Source organism: Hydractinia symbiolongicarpus, chromosome 9 (assembly GCF_029227915.1).
Source record: "Hydractinia symbiolongicarpus strain clone_291-10 chromosome 9, HSymV2.1, whole genome shotgun sequence".
Lineage (NCBI taxonomy): Eukaryota > Metazoa > Cnidaria > Hydrozoa > Anthoathecata > Hydractiniidae > Hydractinia > Hydractinia symbiolongicarpus.
The window spans coordinates 18,879,151-18,899,983 of record NC_079883.1 but is presented as its reverse complement, the minus strand read 5'-3'; the positions used below and the strand labels follow the sequence as shown (position 1 = coordinate 18,899,983).

Here is a 20,833-nt window from a genome sequence, read left to right as displayed (position 1 = left end):
CGCGTAGTGAACATGGCCTTAATCTAGACGATGGTCAGTATGTGACGACGAAATTCTGGAAGCCAATGTTCGCGTACCTTAAACGGAAGTCGTTACAGTGACGTCGTTTTGATGTCAATGTAATGACAACCGTTAAAAAATTTTGTATAGTCTGATGAAGACCTCCAATATGGAGGTCGAAATATTACCATAAAAGTATATATGCTGAACGACCATGTATATGTTTCTTTAAAGTATATGTAATGTACATTTTCTACTCAACTTAAAAAACGATTATCTTTTTCATATTTTGACATATATATATATCTTTCACTGATGCCAAGTTTTAATTTTCCTGTATTCATACGTCATATGCAATTATGAAATTCTGTGTGTATTTGCACATTTTTAAGATTCTTAATTGCGTAAGGTATATAAATACAGTATTTTTTCAAAAAATGAAATTAGAAGAACTACAAAATAACATAATTTTTTAGATCGTTTTTCACTGAAACAGCAAAAAAAATTGTTGTCCAACACAAAATACACAAGGGTTTCGACTTGCACTCTAGGTTTACCTGTACTTTAAGCATTCTCCCAATAAAAGTTGACCAAATAGCTAAAATTGTGTTGTTTGAAATAACGTATTATGCATAATCTCTTCATAAGTTTATTAAAAAAAATAATGTTACTTATATATAAATCAAATTGCAAAAGTCAACACGTATTTCTGGTTTATAACTATTATATATCCAAAAACTCTAGTGTAAAGTTATATCCCGCATAAAATTTCAATGTGCTATATTCTCTTTTATTGACCTTTTCACAGTTTAAGTTGTTCACTTATTTTCTGTATTAAAAAAGGAAGTAAACGGAGTGAATTTAATAAGACCATGGGCATTATAAATATTTTGTATTTTCTAAAAAATGGTTTTAAGGCATGAAAATTTAGTAAGTTATTGCCAGTAACCCTACTTAAAACATATTGAATGATTTGTAACTTTTCTTAATTCATAACAGTTTACTTCCATTTTTCAATTCTCAAAAAGAGCATTGTAACAAAAGAAAGATTTTTTTAAACAATAGTTAGTTAAAACTGTGAACTCTTGTATTGCATAATTTATTTAATGTTTTTAACATCATTTTTATTTTTTTATTCTGTATATGTTTTGTGACAACTGCTATTTTATAAAGGTTAGCCATGTTTGATGTTTGGTGCCTTATTGTCTATCCTTATTCATAGGAAATACTTTTTCTTAGTTATAAAGATAAAGAACCAATATTGAACTAAACTGCTAAGTTGACATGAACGCTGCTAGATATCTGCTGCTAAATATCCAGTGAGTGAATTCATTTTTCATGGGGAAATGGAAAGTGATTTTCAATATAATAAACTAGTCAATAAGGCCCGTGGAGAAATCCACTTAGGCAGGAGGGACAATGTAAAAATTGGTTATTTTAGACCTTTTGCTGATGTCAGCAGTGCATATGAAAAAACGAATTGACGAAATTCATTTTATCCGTTGTCTTTATTGTGTAGAGCTTGACACGCTCATGAAGAGAATGTATGTGATCATGTGATTTTGATGAACGGTTAATGATATAAGGGTTTAAAAATTATGCTGACGTCAGCAAAGACCCGCGAAAACAAAAAAAATTACTTCAAATTATAGCCTTCATCATTGTCATGTCTCATGTGATGAGAGCTTTATCTATTTTTAGAAACGAACACAGATTGACCCTTGGCAAGCATTAATAGAGAAAGGAGATCCTGAGGAGGGTTTCCAAAAATATTATATTCATTCAAAAATTGGTTTGTAGCTATACCTTATTATTTGTAAGCATTGCGAATAAACATTATTTAAAATCTTATGATATTTTTTAGGTTTTGGAGTGTTCGCATCAAATGAATATAAGGAAAATTCTCCACTACTCCTTTACAGGGGCGAATTGATAACCCAGGAGGAGGCTCGGAAAAGATCCCAGAACTATCAAGAGGAAGGGCTGGGAAACTACTTGTTTGACTTTAATAGCAATGGTGAAAAATTATGGTAATAGGACACAATTTTGATGTAATATGTTCCAGGTTGTTTTGTATTTTACTAAAAGGAATACATAAGATAACAATGTATATATTACAAGACAGGATATTGCAGCTTTTGGTAATGGTACACAAATGTTGTCTAAAAACTCTAATTCAAGATATTTTAAACTTTGTTTCTAATCCGTAAATAGTATCTGAATAGTTTTTCTACTATATTTAAGCATTGATGCCACACATTCCAACTGCTTGGCGAGATTCGTGAATGATGCCCCATCCCGGTGTGCCAATTGTAAAATGGTGTTACTGGTTCGTGACAAAGTGCCGTATCTAGGCTTAAAGTCTCTAAAACTCATAAAGACTAATGAAGAGCTTAGATACGATTATGGTGACAAATGCATGTTGTCTTGGAGAAAGCAGGTAATTTATTAACTCTAAGGAACTTTACTGTTATTTTGCTTTACAAATATTTACTGCATTTTTTTCTTTTAGAAGAACTTGTGTGTACCATTACATTTAAAAGATATAAAGAATCAGGTAAACATCATTATTTCTTGTATTGTACAAAAGTAAAAAGTAAAAAATTTAAAGATCCAGAGAAGCAAATATTCTCACCAGGATTCTATAATTTCAATTCAAGTTATTATTAATGTCAAATATTCTTGCACACAAAGCAGTTGTTTGGATTTTTGTGATCACAAAAAGAAATCTATTCTTGAGCTGTGATTTAAAAGAAGTTTCATTGTGAATTCATGTTTTCTATATTTGCACAAACAAAGTCAATTTTTTTCTTGCCTACTGCATGTTAAACTCGCATATTATCAAGGCTCAAGAAAATTAGTGTGTTCAAGGTTCTGCTTCTGTTCTTTCTTCCACTACAAGTTATCAATAGAATTTCTCTTCCTGAGCACCATATACACTTTTAAAAGAAGAAACATATTTTATTTCAGGGTAATCAAAAGCTGCAGCAGAGTTCCAAGGTAATGTAGCTACTGTAACATGAAGTTCTTTGAGAGTCATTTTCTACTTTGGTGTTCAGTTGCATTTCTTGGCAATACTTCCACTTTTTCACAGTTCCTGTTGATTTTAAATTTTTGTCACTAGGTTTTAAAATTAATTGCACCTGTTAACATGGCATCTGTTTCTTGTGGTAACGTTGGCAAAGTAAGTTATAGTTCACTTCCTTTATTTTTTTTGTTTTAAGTTTTAATTTTTATGTTGATTGAATTTAGATGTCTAAATTCGTACCAACAGTAGGTACCGCATAATATTAGATCTTAAAGCAATGTTCTATAAAAATGCTTTATTCAACAATGGTTCTGTTTGTTAGAGTGATTATGTGATGGATATCATAATATACGAAATATAGTCTTTCTCAGATTGGTTAAATGCGAGTAGTTAGATTAGTTAATATGAACTAAAATAATATATTTAAACGTTTAAGTAATTTTTATCCTTACATATCATAACATTAGAAGAAGAATATATCTTCCTTCAAGTGATTTTTTTATTTAGTAGGTATCCTTAAAGCTAGTTGAGTTTTTTAAAACTTTTAGTCGTTTAATCAGTAGCATCTAAGATAGTATATTTTGACGAAATACCTGGGTTTTTTAAAAAGTGAATATAGTAGTGGAAAAAGCAGTATTGAGTAAGACTACAGTATTACAGATTCATAAAGGAGGAAGAAGGAACTCCAACTAATCAAGATTAACAAAGACAAAGTGAATCATGTCAGAAGATGAATAAAAGGAAGCCTGTTACTGATACTAAGAAGGTGTGTTTGTCACCAGAAAAGATGTATCACAGCAAGTTTGAAAAAAGTGTTCATCATGCTTTGACATTCTGGAATCAGTTTTCCCCAAGGCTAGTTGTAAACAAACACCGGTAATGATTATGGCTAGGCCTGTAACGAAAAGACGTTCACTGTGCACTGAATTAGTTGTTGACAGGAAAGATTACGCATATGATATTGAATGTGAAGAAAATGGTGATGCACATCTAAGAAGTGGCGAGAGTAAAAAGCAGTGGTAAAAAGTTTGTAAGTCTCTAAGCCTCCCAGTAAAAAAAGTAATGCGGTGCAGGGAAATAATATGCGGTGAGCTATCAAGGCAAGCTCGAAGAAGTTTTATATTATCACAAAGCTAATAAAACAATATCTTTTGGCAGAGAATGGGTCCGTTGATATCCTCCTGATAAGTTGCCTGATGCCTGAACTTGGATCTGGTAGAGTTAGTACTGCTTTGTAATAAATTTGTACAGAAAAATTTTAAACCAACTTTAGAAAAGTCTAAATTTGAGTACCGCAGAACACCAGAGGATTTATTTCTTCAAAAGATTTCCTCTTTTATATCAGGACTGCAGACTTATATTCAAATCAACCAAAAAGAAGATATATATATATGTATATTTTTAAAAAATCAACTATATGAAAAATTAACTTTACTTATACCTTTATCATAAAAAATCGGGAGTATATCTCTCTAATTTTCACATAAAATTCTTTATAATTAATAATTCTAGCGAGCGAGAATAATTTTGAAGATATGCTTTAAAGATATAAAGCAGACCAATGTGTCTGTTTAAGCTGCGGGCCAGCTATGTCCATCTATATTGTTACGTACTTGTATGTTAGACGCTTTCTAACTTGCATACATTACACGCTCTTTAGAGAAATAGTGCAGATGATCTTAGTCAACCACCGAGAAAGGTATGTTCAGTGCTTCAGTGTACATTTTATTATTTATATATTTGTTAACAGATTTATTAGTGATGTTTATCTTTTATTCTTAGCTAAAAAAGATCTCCCATGCTAGTATTCTGAAACTGAAGGTATGTATTATATCACTGAATTTCATTTCCTAATAATAAACTAGTAGCAAGCGCTGTTTTTATGTTGCATATTTCCTGAGATGTTAATATATAAAACTAGCATTCTTATTTATTAAATTTTTGTACGATTGCTTAATTAATAACTAAAGGTTTTGCTTGTTATTTCAATTTTATCAATGATTTCATTGTAGGAAGGGCAAAAAACTGTAATTGAGGTAGAAGGTGAGTACACTTACAATGAGAAGTATAACCTTTCATCAATAAACGTGTATTGTGACACAATTATTTTTATAGTATTAAAAGAGCCTTACATGATTATCAGAGATCGTGAAAAGTAAGTAGCGCTCTTCTTTCTTGTGTAGTTTTAACGTGTTCAGTAAATAAAAATAATAATGATTTGGCTTTATTACAACCTGAATCTCATGATTAAATTTGAATTGTTACCGTTAACGTATTGTTAATATGCCTGTTTCTTTATTATGTTTTTAGTTTGTTCAAGCCATTAATATATAAGACGAAGATCCCTAATCTTCACTTTAATCAGTAGCATCTAAGATAGTATATTTTGACGAAATACCTGGGTTTTTTAAAAAGTGAATATAGTAGTGGAAAAAGCAGTATTGAGTAAGACTACAGTATTACAGATTCATAAAGGAGGAAGAAGGAACTCCAACTAATCAAGATTAACAAAGACAAAGTGAATCATGTCAGAAGATGAATAAAAGGAAGCCTGTTACTGATACTAAGAAGGTGTGTTTGTCACCAGAAAAGATGTATCACAGCAAGTTTGAAAAAAGTGTTCATCATGCTTTGACATTCTGGAATCAGTTTTCCCCAAGGCTAGTTGTAAACAAACACCGGTAATGATTATGGCTAGGCCTGTAACGAAAAGACGTTCACTGTGCACTGAATTAGTTGTTGACAGGAAAGATTACGCATATGATATTGAATGTGAAGAAAATGGTGATGCACATCTAAGAAGTGGCGAGAGTAAAAAGCAGTGGTAAAAAGTTTGTAAGTCTCTAAGCCTCCCAGTAAAAAAAGTAATGCGGTGCAGGGAAATAATATGCGGTGAGCTATCAAGGCAAGCTCGAAGAAGTTTTATATTATCACAAAGCTAATAAAACAATATCTTTTGGCAGAGAATGGGTCCGTTGATATCCTCCTGATAAGTTGCCTGATGCCTGAACTTGGATCTGGTAGAGTTAGTACTGCTTTGTAATAAATTTGTACAGAAAAATTTTAAACCAACTTTAGAAAAGTCTAAATTTGAGTACCGCAGAACACCAGAGGATTTATTTCTTCAAAAGATTTCCTCTTTTATATCAGGACTGCAGACTTATATTCAAATCAACCAAAAAGAAGATATATATATATATGTATATTTTTAAAAAATCAACTATATGAAAAATTAACTTTACTTATACCTTTATCATAAAAAATCGGGAGTATATCTCTCTAATTTTCACATAAAATTCTTTATAATTAATAATTCTAGCGAGCGAGAATAATTTTGAAGATATGCTTTAAAGATATAAAGCAGACCAATGTGTCTGTTTAAGCTGCGGGCCAGCTATGTCCATCTATATTGTTACGTACTTGTATGTTAGACGCTTTCTAACTTGCATACATTACACGCTCTTTAGAGAAATAGTGCAGATGATCTTAGTCAACCACCGAGAAAGGTATGTTCAGTGCTTCAGTGTACATTTTATTATTTATATATTTGTTAACAGATTTATTAGTGATGTTTATCTTTTATTCTTAGCTAAAAAAGATCTCCCATGCTAGTATTCTGAAACTGAAGGTATGTATTATATCACTGAATTTCATTTCCTAATAATAAACTAGTAGCAAGCGCTGTTTTTATGTTGCATATTTCCTGAGATGTTAATATATAAAACTAGCATTCTTATTTATTAAATTTTTGTACGATTGCTTAATTAATAACTAAAGGTTTTGCTTGTTATTTCAATTTTATCAATGATTTCATTGTAGGAAGGGCAAAAAACTGTAATTGAGGTAGAAGGTGAGTACACTTACAATGAGAAGTATAACCTTTCATCAATAAACGTGTATTGTGACACAATTATTTTTATAGTATTAAAAGAGCCTTACATGATTATCAGAGATCGTGAAAAGTAAGTAGCGCTCTTCTTTCTTGTGTAGTTTTAACGTGTTCAGTAAATAAAAATAATAATGATTTGGCTTTATTACAACCTGAATCTCATGATTAAATTTGAATTGTTACCGTTAACGTATTGTTAATATGCCTGTTTCTTTATTATGTTTTTAGTTTGTTCAAGCCATTAATATATAAGACGAAGATCCCTAATCTTCACTTTGAAAAGGGTTGTCTGTTTAAAATCGACAAGGAAATCACAAGACATGACTCGTGTGATACAAGGTATCTTAACAGTTCACATCTAAATTAGTATTCTCTATGGTGCTCTTTTTTATTCCTAGGGCCACTATTTTAAAGTAAGAGTCTTCGTGTTTTAATTTTATGCTAACTACAACTTCTTAGCTGTTGGTGTATTGCAGCTAGTGGGCGGCAAAAAATTTTTTTTTTATGGTATGACAAATCAACAACGTAGAAAATGCCTAGATGTATTTTTTACAATTCCTGCATTACACGTTGTGTTGAAAGATAACCGTATTTTGACCTGAGCCTCAATTTTCTTTGCAAAATGACTGAATATAGGCTCAAATTTTCTTATTTTTTTCTTAATTTTTATTCCTCTTTGTTTTCTTTATAAATAACTACGATATTTTATCGACATTTGAAATAACATTTTTATTGAAGAAAAAAAGACTTCTTTTGTTATTTTGGGATAAAACTTTATTAGTAATTGATTCCACTATTTTGAATACATTTTGCCTCCAGAGATCCATGAATGCTGTATAGCTAATTTACTGAAAAAAAAGAAACTTGATTGTGTTCTTCTGAAATTACGGTGATTTTGGTAACTGTAAATCTAAATATCAAGGTCTTTAAAAATTGAATCTTGACAAGCTGAAACTGGGGATTTTCCTAAAATGTATTTACGATTTCAAGGTTTTTGAGCGTCATCTAATAATCTACGCATTTGTAAAAGAAAGCGCAAAAGTATTCGTTTTATCATAACTCCAATAACGTCTCTTAAGATCCTTTCTATTAATGTTCACGTAATAAATATGTTCTTCCTAGACCTCAAGATGTTGCCGATGATGGCTTTTGTGAATGTTGCAAGATACGTTACACATCACTGCAACAGGTATATGTATGCTATGACCCCTTTTTTTCTTGTAGATCAAATCTGTTTCTTGGATACAAGAATTATATCAACGGAAAAAATAAAGTTGATAGTTTTTTGACAGAAAGACTCGTTTAGCTATTGTTATTGTTTTGATAGCACCTCGACAGTGATCGTCATAAAAGCTTCGTTACTAATAAAGAAAATTATGATAAAGTCGACCAGTTGATAGCTAAAGGAGTTAGTTTTGACGACTTTGTCGAAGCATGCAAGAAGAAAGCTGCTAAAAAGTATGTACTTAGAAATAATAGGAAATGTGATTTTAGAGAGGTATGTTATATTATAAGTAGTTACATGAAACTACACATTTAGTATGTTGTATTAGTTCATCAAAGTGATAATAGTATGACACATTAACAGAAGTGAATGTCAGTAATTTAGAACAAATCTTACGAAGAAAAGTATTAGAAGCAGATATGTTTTATTCTTTCTCAGTCATAATATATAATAGTCTTTTTATTTTAACTATTAAGTTTTGATAAAGAAAAATAAATCTTCAGGACATTTGGAGAATGTCCTGAAGAATTATTTGGAATAATTAGCTATCATTTTTTTGCGTGCATTTCCGAATATATGTGAAAAAACGCTAATATTTTTTCATCTCACGCTAATATTTTTGCTTCATAGTTTTTGGGCGTCGGTTTTTTTACTTTGATTTCTAAGTGATATCCGTCGTTTCGTAGTTCCTAGGCAAAAGCGATATGTCCTAATTAGAGTTATGATTTGTTACATTCGCTTTTTTTGCATCAGCATCATGTCAAGTACCTATCTGTTTTTAATAAAAATTTCTGGTGCTGTGTATGAAAGAAGATTGGTCCAAACTCCAGTTAATCTGCTAACGACGAGATGATCTCATCGTTGGACTAGCATTCAGATTCGCGTGCAAATTCACTATATCAAGTTGAGTAAAAAGAAAATCTAGGATGCTAGTTAGTAATAGGACGTTAACTTTTGAGTAAGCTGGTTTTAAATAGAAGCGTCTACAGTGATAAATCTAATTGTAAGTATTTTTAGTCTTTAAGTTACCTAGTTAGTAAACCAGCTACACAGTTTAAACAGTAGTTGCAATACGAATTACAACTTATTGTTATTATTTAGTACAGTTTAAAGGTGTTAAAAACTCAAAGTAGTAGTATTATATGACAATAAATTGATAATCCGTATTATAATCTTCATCGATTTTAGGTGCTGGCTTAATTGCAAAGATGATTCACTAGCGAAAGTGTAGGGAGTCAGAACACTATATATGGAATAGGAACTTCTGGTTCAGAGCTGCCAAAATTTATCTGTTCTTCCATCCACGATATTTATTGAACACTTGCAACAAACATGCATCAAACATTCGCAATAAGAGGAAAATAAATTTACACAAGTTATTGACTTGATCAATTCATGGCTTGAAATTCATTAAAAGTATTATAGAACATTCAATTTATTGTTAGGTTATGCTATAAATGTTTTTCGATTTACAAAACATAGCATTTTAATTGTAATTCATATTTCTTCTTATTGGAAAAAAGAGTATATTTTATTATATATTTTTGGCTCTTTACAAAGACAAGCTTGTCACGCATGTCAGAAAATTTGAGTGAGGAGCAACGATGTTTTATGATCTCGCACATTTGTGTCTAAAATACTACCTCGTAGCCAGAACAATTTACCTTAGCCTGCTAGCATTTTAACAAAGTTTAAAAACAAATTGATGGTGTAGCTATAAGCTCCCCCTTAGGGCCTACGTTAGCAAGTATTTTGAAAAGTTGTCCTACAGAATTTACACCTATCTTTTATAGACGTTATGTAGACGTAAAGGTGATTCCTTAGTAAATAATTTATTTAGAAAATCTACGTTTGGTGGTGTTGTTGTTGCAATAATTGTATTAGTGTATGAAAAACTTTCTATGATTCCTAGTAGATATTGCACGAAAGGATATCGACTTTGATAGTTTGATCAAAGAAGCAGCTAAACATTTAAACTTTGAAACTATTTTTTTTCAGTTTTCTTTTAGGCGGTTAGCTAATTATTTCATTGGCCAGGTTGGTCATATCAAACTCTGTCTATTTGTCACGCTTCCTCAAGTTTACCCGCAAGCTCAGAACCCTTTCTCCTTCTTTAACAAAAATAGTCAAATATGTTTTCCATCCTGGAATTTGGCATTGGAAATCTGCGAGTGATGATGTGAATTAATTCCAACATCACTTGTGAATTCTCAAGGCGTTTTTAGGTAGAAACGTACGATGAGCGATTTTTTGTTAGAAATGATAGTACGTAGTTCATGGACAAATGGCATATGTTCGCAACACGAATTCTTTTTCACGCACAATTAAAGGACAATCAATACGTGAAATTTTTAGTTTTTATAAGGTTAGGTTTTTCTTGCAAGCAACACTTTTCCCAATGGAATTTTTCTCATTATTAAGTGATCGATAAATATAACTTAAAATTGGTAGTATTTATTAACATGGCTCTTAATTTGTAACAACCATGTCAACACTGACATTGGCCTACATAAAATAATCTTTTCCCTTATAAACAAAATACTCCCTAGATGTTTCTTCTATAATATTGAATCCAGGCTAAATACAGTAAATATGGTACCAATAAAATTATATTCAACGCTAATTCACTCTCACTGAAAGCATACTGGTTATTGCTATTCCGCAAGTTTCTTTGCTGTGTTATCGTGATTGTGCAGGAATCAGTAGCAGGCTTTTAGTAGGCAGGCTCAAGTCTCGTTCGAAAGGTTCTACATACACGTTCGCTGCCACTCCGTATTGCATTGCATAGGAAAGAAGTCATTGCGATAAACATTGTGTTGCGTCAAAAGTTTGCGTAAATGTAAAATTTCAAAAGCACCCAATAGACTTGTTTCGATGACATTGCCACTTTATCCGGACTATGTATTGTTTCCTGTTCCTAAATTTTTGTTCTTGTTTTTCCGTTTTTTGCTGGATTTTCCGTTTTCAGCCCACCCATGTTTCTTAAACGTTTCTTAACTTTTTTCGTTTCTGAGCCTCGTATTACTCACATAAAAAAACGAGTAAGTTTCTTGGCATATAAATAAAGATCCTGGTGTGACTTAACATGCGCTGTAGTAGTAGAACTAATGCATTTGGTTATAGATATATACCTACATTGTGAATATAAGTAGCCTACCATTTTAATTACTTACCATTTTTATTCCTTTTTGTTGCTTTTCATTATTATGTGTATCCAAGTTATTGTCTCTAACAAACTAGTTTACATACTACTGCCTCAGATTCCTTACTTCCGAAGTGGTCTTCTTAAGTTCATTTTAGATTCCTTAATCGTTTTGAACAGCAGTATTTTTAACAAATTTCATTTAAATTATTATTTTTTTCGCTAGAATGTAAAATTTTGCATTAACAAAAGGGAAATATCAATTATAAGGATATTTAGGCAACTCAAGCACTAAGTTTTTTATTTGAACTGTGGTGATATGTAAAACAAAATAACAAGAAAACATTGTTTCCTTTATAGGATTCTGAAAAGATGCAGGGTATGTTAAAAATTGTTTTTGTTTTTACTATCCAACATTTGTATTCAGATTTCTCTAGAATGCTTTTTTTAGATTTCCTTTGGTTGTGAACAATTAAAAAACGAATTGAAATTGGACATTGGAAACACGAGCGACGAAACCAAAAAAGAAAACAAAGGTACATAAAATTACGTAATTACTGCAAAATTATCTAATCAGATTTTTTCTATTTTCTCGTCATATTCCCAGAACTTAGAAAAGCACTTGCATAAAATTTGATATCCTGATATATGTAGAAAGTCCTCTTAACGATGGTCGACAATTTGAGGTTACCTCCGAAGGGATCGAACCTTTGGAAGGTATTAACAATTCTTTGCATATAATTAAAGTTGTTTTGCATTGCACATGGAGTTCTGTGATCTGTCAGATACATTTTTAAAAAAATTATGTTTAGAAACTCCTCTTAACGATGCTCCACAATGTGATGCTACCGTGACAGGCGTCGAACCTTTCAAAGGTATTAACAATTCTTTGAATTTGGTTGAACTTGTCTTACTTTTCACATGTTGTTTTTACACAAATTACATTTTTATCAACATTATGTTTAGAAACTCCTCTTAAAGATGCTCGACAATGTGATGCTACCGTGACAGGCGTCGAACCTTTCAAAGGTATTAACAATTCTTTGAATTTGGTTGAACTTGTCTTACTTTTCACATGTTGTTTTTACACAAATTACATTTTTATCAACATTATGTTTAGAAACTCCTCTTAAAGATGCTCGACAATGTGATGCTACCGTGACAGGCGTCGAACCCTTCAAAGGTATTAACAATTCTTTGAATTTGGTTGAACTTGTCTTACTTTTCACATGTTGTTTTACACAAATTACATTTTTTGTCAAAATTCTGTTTAGAAACTCCTCTTAAAGATGCTCCACAATGTGATGTTACCGTGACAGGGGTCGAACCCTTCAAAGGTATTACCAATTCTTTGAATTTGGTTGAAATTGTCTTACTTTTCACATGTTGTTTTTACACAAATTACATTTTTTATCAAAATTATGTTTAGAAACTCCTCTTAAAGATGCTCCACAATGTGATGTTACCGTGACAGGGGTCGAACCCTTCAAAGGTATTACCAATTCTTTGAATTTGGTTGAAATTGTCTTACTTTTCACATGTTGTTTTTACACAAATTACATTTTTTATCAAAATTATGTTTAGAAACTCCTCTTAAAGATGCTCCACAATGTGATGTTACCGTGACAGGGGTCGAACCCTTCAAAGGTATTAACAATTCTTTGAATTTGGTTGAAATTGTCTTACTTTTCACATGTTGTTTTTACACAAATTACATTTTTTATCAAAATTATGTTTAGAAACTCCTCTTAAAGATGCTCCACAATGTGATGTTACCGTGACAGGTGTCGAACCCTTCAAAGGTATTAACAATTCTTTGGATTTGGTTGAAATTGTCTTACTTTTCACATGTTGTTTTTACACAAATTACATTTTTTATCAAAATTATGTTTAGAAACTCCTCTTAAAGATGCTCCACAATGTGATGTTACCGTGACAGGCGTCGAACCCTTCAAAGGTATTAACAATTCTTTGAATTTGGTTGAACTTGTCTTACTTTTCACATGTTGTTTTACACAAATTACATTTTTTGTCAAAATTATGTTTAGAAACTCCTCTTAAAGATGCTCCACAATGTGATGTTACCGTGACAGGGGTCGAACCCTTCAAAGGTATTACCAATTCTTTGAATTTGGTTGAAATTGTCTTACTTTTCACATGTTGTTTTTACACAAATTACATTTTTTATCAAAATTATGTTTAGAAACTCCTCTTAAAGATGCTCCACAATGTGATGTTACCGTGACAGGCGTCGAACCCTTCAAAGGTATTAACAATTCTTTGAATTTGGTTGAAATTGTCTTACTTTTCACATGTTCTTTTTACACAAATTACATTTTTTATCAAAATTATGTTTAGAAACTCTTCTTAAAGATGCTCCACAATGTGATGTTACCGTGACAGGCGTCGAACCCTTCAAAGGTATTAACAATTCTTTGAATTTGGTTGAAATTGTCTTACTTTTCACATGTTCTTTTTACACAAATTACATTTTTTATCAAAATTATGTTTAGAAACTCCTCTTAAAGATGCTCCACAATGTGATGTTACCGTGACAAGCGTCGAACCTTTCAAAGGTATTAACAATTCTTTGAATTTGGTTGAACTTGTCTTACTTTTCACATGTTGTTTTTACACAAATTACATTTTTTATCAAAATTATGTTTAGAAACTCCTCTTAAAGATGCTCCACAATGTGATGTTACCGTGACAGGCGTCGAACCCTTCAAAGGTATTAACAATTCTTTGAATTTGGTTGAAATTGCCTTACTTTTCACATGTTCTTTTTACACAAATTACATTTTTTATCAAAATTATGTTTCGAAACTCCTCTTAAAGATGCTCCACAATGTGATGTTACCGTGACAGGCTTCGAACCCTTCAAAGGTATTAACAATTCTTTGAATTTGGTTGAAATTGTCTTACTTTTCACATGTTCTTTTTACACAAATTACATTTTTTATCAAAATTATGTTTAGAAACTCCTCTTAAAGATGCTCCACAATGTGATGTTACCGTGACAGGCGTCGAACCCTTCAAAGGTATTAACAATTCTTTGGATTTGGTTAAACCTGTCTTACTTTTCACATGTTCTTTTTACACAAATTACATTTTTTATCAAAATTATGTTTAGAAACTCTTCTTAAAGATGCTCCACAATGTGATGTTACCGTGACAGGCGTCGAACCCTTCAAAGGTATTAACAATTCTTTGGATTTGGTTAAACCTGTCTTACTTTTCACATGTTGTTTTTACACAAATTACATTTTTTATCAAAATTATGTTTAGAAACTCCTCTTAAAGATGCTCCACAATGTGATGTTACCGTGACAGGCGTCGAACCCTTCAAAGGTATTAACAATTCTTTGAATTTGGTTGAAATTGTCTTACTTTTCACATGTTCTTTTTACACAAATTACATTTTTTATCAAAATTATGTTTAGAAACTCTTCTTAAAGATGCTCCACAATGTGATGTTACCGTGACAGGCGTCGAACCCTTCAAAGGTATTAACAATTCTTTGGATTTGGTTAAACCTGTCTTACTTTTCACATGTTGTTTTTACACAAATTACATTTTTTATCAAAATTATGTTTAGAAACTCCTCTTAAAGATGCTCCACAATGTGATGTTACCGTGACAGGCGTCGAACCCTTCAAAGGTATTAACAATTCTTTGAATTTGGTTGAAATTGTCTTACTTTTCACATGTTCTTTTTACACAAATTACATTTTTTATCAAAATTATGTTTCGAAACTCCTCTTAAAGATGCTCCACAATGTGATGTTACCGTGACAGGCTTCGAACCCTTCAAAGGTATTAACAATTCTTTGAATTTGGTTGAAATTGTCTTACTTTTCACATGTTCTTTTTACACAAATTACATTTTTTATCAAAATTATGTTTAGAAACTCCTCTTAAAGATGCTCCACAATGTGATGTTACCGTGACAGGCGTCGAACCCTTCAAAGGTATTAACAATTCTTTGGATTTGGTTAAACCTGTCTTACTTTTCACATGTTCTTTTTACACAAATTACATTTTTTATCAAAATTATGTTTAGAAACTCTTCTTAAAGATGCTCCACAATGTGATGTTACCGTGACAGGCGTCGAACCCTTCAAAGGTATTAACAATTCTTTGGATTTGGTTAAACCTGTCTTACTTTTCACATGTTGTTTTTACACAAATTACATTTTTTATCAAAATTATGTTTAGAAACACATGGTTTTGACTTCAGGAGCGAAACTGTAAAAAAATAGTAAGTTTCTACAGAATGAACATATTTTACGAGTAATAAAAGAGTCGAAAATTAAGACTTACCTACAAGTATCTCATTTTTATTATAGTAAATACAAACGGCAACAATTTACCTGTCCAGTGTGTAAGAAGGCAGTATATAATCTCCCGAGACATCTTCAGGGAAAAGATCACAAATGGACGGCCGAGTCTGCCAAGGCGGTAGTCAGCCATTTTTCTTTACGAAAAAAAAAGATCAAGAATACTGCTACTGAAAGTTCATCGAAGCAGGACTATCACACCCTTCGTATATGTCCGTTGGGACAGTGTGTCAAAGTCGTGAAAAGGTTAGACGACCACCTTTTAAATTTTCACAAGATGAAACGCGATACAAAATACTACAGTTTACTCAAAAATGCATCAAAGTTTTCGAAGCCATTAAAATCTGATGTTGCTTTGGCTTCTCCCCGTAAACAAATATTGTCAATCAAACAAAAATTCATGTTAAAAAGTAATTTCGAAGAATCAAAAACAGACCAGAATCAGATCGTTGAAAAAAAAGAAAAAACTTGTACGGTAACGAATCCATCACCTCAACAATATGCTACTGATCAAGATCCTTTAACTCCGTTGAAAAATTACAAACCTGAAAATACTGATGCTTCCGCGGTAAAGATATACAGGATGATGCCTGAAGCATGCAAGAGTGAAGTGGCTTCTACTAATAGCGGAAGTGATTCGGAGTATTTACCGTCGAACGATGATGAAACGGAGCAAATTGTTTTGCCAAATGATGAAGTTGAATTTTTCTTTGATCGCTTTCTTAGCTTTATTTGCGGCCCAGACGGAGGCATGAGGGATAGAACGTCTTCTATAAATGTTGTAAACGATGTCAGGAGAATTTATAAAATTATTGACGCGACATCCGTAGCGGATCTCTTAAATAAAGAAAAATTGAGGAATAAATATTTAATGGGATATTGTGTTAAGAAAAAACATGCGCCTGATTCTATTAAAAAGTATCTCTATTCCCTAGAAGACTTTTGTAATTTCGTGATTGTAGAGGATGTTGTTATCCCAGGTATAACAATTGAGAATATTCAACAAATGAAAGTTGTTTTCCGCTCCTGGCGAAAAAACTACAATAAAGGCGCGAGAGACCGTTATTGGGAGCGTCAAGAGACAGATTTTTTAATGATAGTGACACCGCAACAAGTTCAAACATATCTTAAGAGCAAGAACGCGCAACTGGCAAAGGAGATATTTACTAAGTTAACTCAGAATGCAAATATGGTGCTTTCAAATACAGAGTATTGTGCGATTCGTGACCATTTACTCGCTCTAATTCATTTTAGTAATGGACATAGATCCGGTGTAACAGCAAATTTGACAATCTCTGAGTTCGAACGAGCGGTGGAAATCGATTCAACGTACTTAATAAAAGTTCGCAAACATAAAACGTTTACATTTTCTGGTCCCGCTATCATATCTTTGGATCAAGAACAGTACGCTTATCTTAAACTCTTTGTTACAAATCGCAAAGCTAATTTATCGTTAGAGTTCGATAATGTCTTCGTTTCCTGCTCGGGAAAACAAATGGCATCAGGTTCAATAAGTAAGCAAATCAATAGTCTGTGGGTTAAGTCCGGGATCCTTGATCCAGCGAAACAACCAAAAAATCTATGTTGTAATGTCATCAGAAAAAGCACAAGCACGGGTTTAAGAGATGCAAGCTCTGGACATTACCAAGAAGCTGCGGATCTGATGGATCATAGCCTTAAAACGGCCGAAAAACATTACTTCCTTCGCGAGAAACAACAAGCCGCAGTTACTGCGGGACGTGTTATAAGGCAACATTTCTTGGAAGACGAACCCACGAAATCAATTTTATCTACTCCTCCACGAAAAATGGCGGAAATAAATGAGCATGCATCGCCACGAAATCAATGGAGAATAGAGGAGGTACAAACAATACAGGAAATGTTTAAAGAAGAAATTAAAAACAGGGATATATCGATGCTTAACGTAAGAGATAAAAGACCTATGCTGAATGTACCTGTTGATATCTCTATCAAGCAAATCTATGATAAAGTCCGTAGCTTAATGCGATATACTCCTGTTAAGCGACCTTTAATTACTGTAAGCAGCGGATCTTCTTCTGTTTAAATCTGCAGTTTTTCATTCTTTTTATAAGATCCTAGTTTTTTTAAGGTCTCGTTTCCTTACTTTGATGTTAAATGATCATATCTTTTCTGAATTTAATCGCGATTCCTGATTAATCCTGAAAAATTTTATAACTGAGAAAATATTTTTTGGTAAGCCGTAAATGCAACTTATGGGAGGTGTATAAAAAACGCATTTAGTACCGCTCATACATTGCATATTGTGCTATTCACATGGAAGGCAAATAAACTTGAGAATTAGCTTTAACCTGAGATAAACTAATTGACATTTTCACATTTTTCAGGAAACTGTAAGTACGGCAAGTAGTGTGCCACAGCAAAAATCTTTATTCAGAGTAAGTAGTAGGTTTAATTTTTTGGTACGCTCTCCAAAGATTATCAGAGGTACAATGTGTATAATGTATTGCCCTGAATGTTCTTGGAAAAAATATCATTTAAAAATACTTATTTTTTTTTCTTTCTGTTATACTAGGGCAAGAGAAGAAGTTTATTTTGCGATAAAGATGTTCAACTGCTACGTCAAAAGTGCTCGGATATTATTGCTAATGGTCCTTTAACGAAACAAGCTGTCACTAAGGCGTTGGAAGGGGAGGATATACTAAACAAATTTACTTTTGTACAAATTCGTACTCGTTTGGACTACGAAAGAAAACAACTATGAATACATTTGTTCCATGAACTTATGCCAGTCATTAAAACGAATAACTCTTCGTTAAAATTATTAAACATGTTAATGTTCTGCTTTTGTTTCTTTACTAATTGTTCTTAAAATTGATGTTGCATGTTATCCCAGAGGCAGCACTGCTATCACGCACGATACTGTACTTTCCTAATTTTGACGACGATTATAATACTGAGTTAATTTTTGACAACTAGTTTTAATTAATGAAACTAAGTTTGGCTAAGCTGACATTTTCTTTAAATACAACCTTGATTAGACAAAATGTGTTTTCTTGCTAATTTCATTTTGTGTATATAACGCTTGATGCACTGCTTTCTAAAGTTTATATTTTGTTTATGAGCTGTAAAGGCATTGGTCATCTCTACTACATCCTATGCATGATTCTGTTTTAGCAAACTTGAATCTTCTTGTTATTACACCCTCTACTTTCGTAATTTGTATAAGCACGTGTTTTACGAACTCGTTTAAAAGTTAGAATTCAATTTAAAGTTTTTAGAAGATGCTTCATAGCATTATTATTGTACTTTTTACCACACGTTTTTAAAGAAAAAATTAGCTTTAATGTAGACTGAAATATCTCTTGTTTGTATATAGTGAAAAATGTTGTGTATAATGTGTCTACACGAAATTGCCCCGGTTAAATTAAGAGATATGGATCCGGGACACGTAAACTACTACCTACACTTTATTGGACTTGTCTACTACTTTTCCGTCATGCATACCTGAACTATTAAACTATTTATTAAAGTAATGGCTGCTGAAAATATCGACATTGCTGTTGCTGAAAGTATCATAGGTGAAGTCATTGGTCAAGAAGCCTTTTCTTCGACGAATAAAATTTTAGCTAAAAGTATTTGTATATGATATTAGTAAATTGGTTTGGCCTTGTTCGTTTCGGTTGATTTTCTTAACAGTATCGAAAATTTAAAAAGTCTGGCGCACACCATAGGCAAACTGGCGGTCTCTTAGGCCGTCGCTTGAGCTGTTGTGAAAAAAACTTACACGTCCGCAAATAACCGAAACGAAAAAGTTGCACCACAAGTTAAAATATAAAAATCGCATATAAAACAATTGCATGATAACAAAACTTACGCTAATTTAATAATCGCTAGCCATGCCCTTGTGGTATGCGGACAGCCGCCTCAGGTAACAAGCCGCCGCCTAAGAGACTGCTTATAAACCCGAGGTAATTTTACGAAGACTGTCCAAGTCTGCTACGGAAGGTGTAGTGGCATTTGCTATTAACTCTTTCTCTCTCTCTCCTGTTACTATAAGAAGACTTCTGATAGCAAATTCGCTTTGGTTTAATGTTAAAAAACGCAAGTCAAATATATATCAGTCTTTCCTAACTTGCAAATAAAAACTCACAGCAGAATATAATACTCTCAACCTCAAAATAAAATACTCTTGTCGCGTATGTAGGGCTTAGATTTTGTCACTTGTAACAAGCAACCAAATTTAAAATTATTGAATCCGTTACATGAAATTAGTTTGAGGCATACAATCCATGTACTCTTTGCTTTTGTGTCATCAATACGTTTTATATGTACTTTGTGTAGGCAATTTGGTTATGCAACATCTGCATCCGATCTATCAATCCTGCTACAATAAACTAGTATAACTGATACAAAACTGTGAGCCCTGCTACAAGAAACTATTCTTGTAATACAAACTAGTCGGCTAATATAATGTTATCCCGCCCCGTTTAAAACCGTCAATCCTATGTCGAAAAGTCAGTTTCAGTAGTAGTGACTAATGGACTAATACAATCCTACTATTTTTTTTATCATTTTATCTCGTATTTACTTGTCGTAAACGATTTTGGTCAAACATATAACAATCCCGCCCGGTTTAAAACCATCAATTCTGTTACGGAAAGTCAGTTTCAGTAGCACAGACTGGTCGACTAATACAATCCTACTATTTTTTTCATCATTTTATCTCGTATTTACTTGTCGTAAACGATTTTGGTCAAACATGCTACAATCCCGCCCGGTTTGAAACCATCAATTCTGTCACGGAAAATCAGTTTCAGTAGCACAGACTGGTCGACTAATACAATCCTACTATTTTTTTCATCATTTTATCTCGTATTTACTTGTCGTAAACGATTTTGGTCAAACATGCTACAATCCCGCCCGGTTTGAAACCATCAATTCTGTCACGGAAAATCAGTTTCAGTAGCACAGACTGGTCGACTAATACAATCCTACTATTTTTTTCATCATTTTATCTCGTATTTACTTGTCGTACGCGATTTTGGTCATACATGTAACAATCCCGCCCGGTTTGAAACCATCAATTCTGTCACGAAAAATCGGATTTAGTAGTACAGACTAATGGACTAATACAGCCCTGCTATTTTTATTCATCATTTTATCTCGTATTTACTTGTCGTACGCGATTTTGGTCATACATGTAACAATCCCGCCCGGTTTGAAAACA

At 32.5% G+C, this 20,833-nt stretch overlaps 3 protein-coding genes across 6 annotated transcripts; all 3 read left to right on the top strand.

The window, feature by feature from the left end:
• The first annotated feature begins 1,205 nt into the window (after positions 1-1,205).
• Positions 1,206-9,728, top strand: LOC130656430 (uncharacterized). 3 transcript variants are annotated; one of them, XM_057459279.1, is made up of 18 exons: positions 1,206-1,319; positions 1,702-1,792; positions 1,865-2,030; positions 2,245-2,440; positions 2,513-2,557; positions 2,971-3,000; positions 3,125-3,184; positions 4,689-4,727; positions 4,811-4,849; positions 5,041-5,071; positions 5,144-5,183; positions 6,496-6,534; positions 6,618-6,656; positions 6,848-6,878; positions 6,951-6,990; positions 7,146-7,256; positions 8,040-8,106; positions 9,331-9,728. In XM_057459279.1, the coding sequence occupies exons 4-13, from the start codon at positions 2,318-2,320 to the stop codon at positions 6,619-6,621; spliced, it is 450 nt and encodes a 149-aa protein (XP_057315262.1). In that variant the 5' UTR covers positions 1,206-1,319; positions 1,702-1,792; positions 1,865-2,030; positions 2,245-2,317; the 3' UTR covers positions 6,622-6,656; positions 6,848-6,878; positions 6,951-6,990; positions 7,146-7,256; positions 8,040-8,106; positions 9,331-9,728. The 3 variants fall into 3 exon arrangements, with proteins under 3 accessions (XP_057315262.1, XP_057315261.1, XP_057315260.1); XM_057459278.1 differs by lacking the exons at positions 6,618-6,656; positions 6,848-6,878; positions 6,951-6,990; ... (1 more) ...; positions 8,040-8,106; positions 9,331-9,728 and adding an exon at positions 5,339-5,863 and having other exon boundaries at positions 6,496-6,537; XM_057459277.1 differs by lacking the exons at positions 6,618-6,656; positions 6,848-6,878; positions 6,951-6,990; ... (1 more) ...; positions 8,040-8,106; positions 9,331-9,728 and having other exon boundaries at positions 5,339-6,537.
• Positions 6,634-13,329, top strand: LOC130657801 (protein DBF4 homolog A-like). The gene is made up of 11 exons (XM_057460798.1): positions 6,634-6,639; positions 6,848-6,990; positions 7,146-7,256; positions 7,316-7,330; positions 8,040-8,106; positions 8,245-8,375; positions 11,645-11,663; positions 11,736-11,820; positions 11,939-12,001; positions 12,097-12,159; positions 12,405-13,329. The coding sequence occupies exons 1-11, from the start codon at positions 6,634-6,636 to the stop codon at positions 12,569-12,571; spliced, it is 870 nt and encodes a 289-aa protein (XP_057316781.1). The 3' UTR covers positions 12,572-13,329.
• A 1,596-nt stretch (positions 13,330-14,925) lies between these two features.
• Positions 14,926-20,234, top strand: LOC130656429 (uncharacterized). Of its 2 annotated transcripts, none has more exons than XM_057459276.1 (6): positions 14,926-15,100; positions 15,348-15,410; positions 15,503-15,545; positions 15,634-17,662; positions 17,991-18,041; positions 18,179-20,234. In XM_057459276.1, exons 1-6 carry the CDS (start codon positions 14,992-14,994, stop codon positions 18,365-18,367), a joined length of 2,484 nt encoding a protein of 827 aa, XP_057315259.1. In that variant the 5' UTR covers positions 14,926-14,991; the 3' UTR covers positions 18,368-20,234. The 2 variants fall into 2 exon arrangements, with proteins under 2 accessions (XP_057315259.1, XP_057315258.1); XM_057459275.1 differs by having other exon boundaries at positions 15,006-15,255.
• The last annotated feature ends 599 nt before the right edge of the window (positions 20,235-20,833 follow it).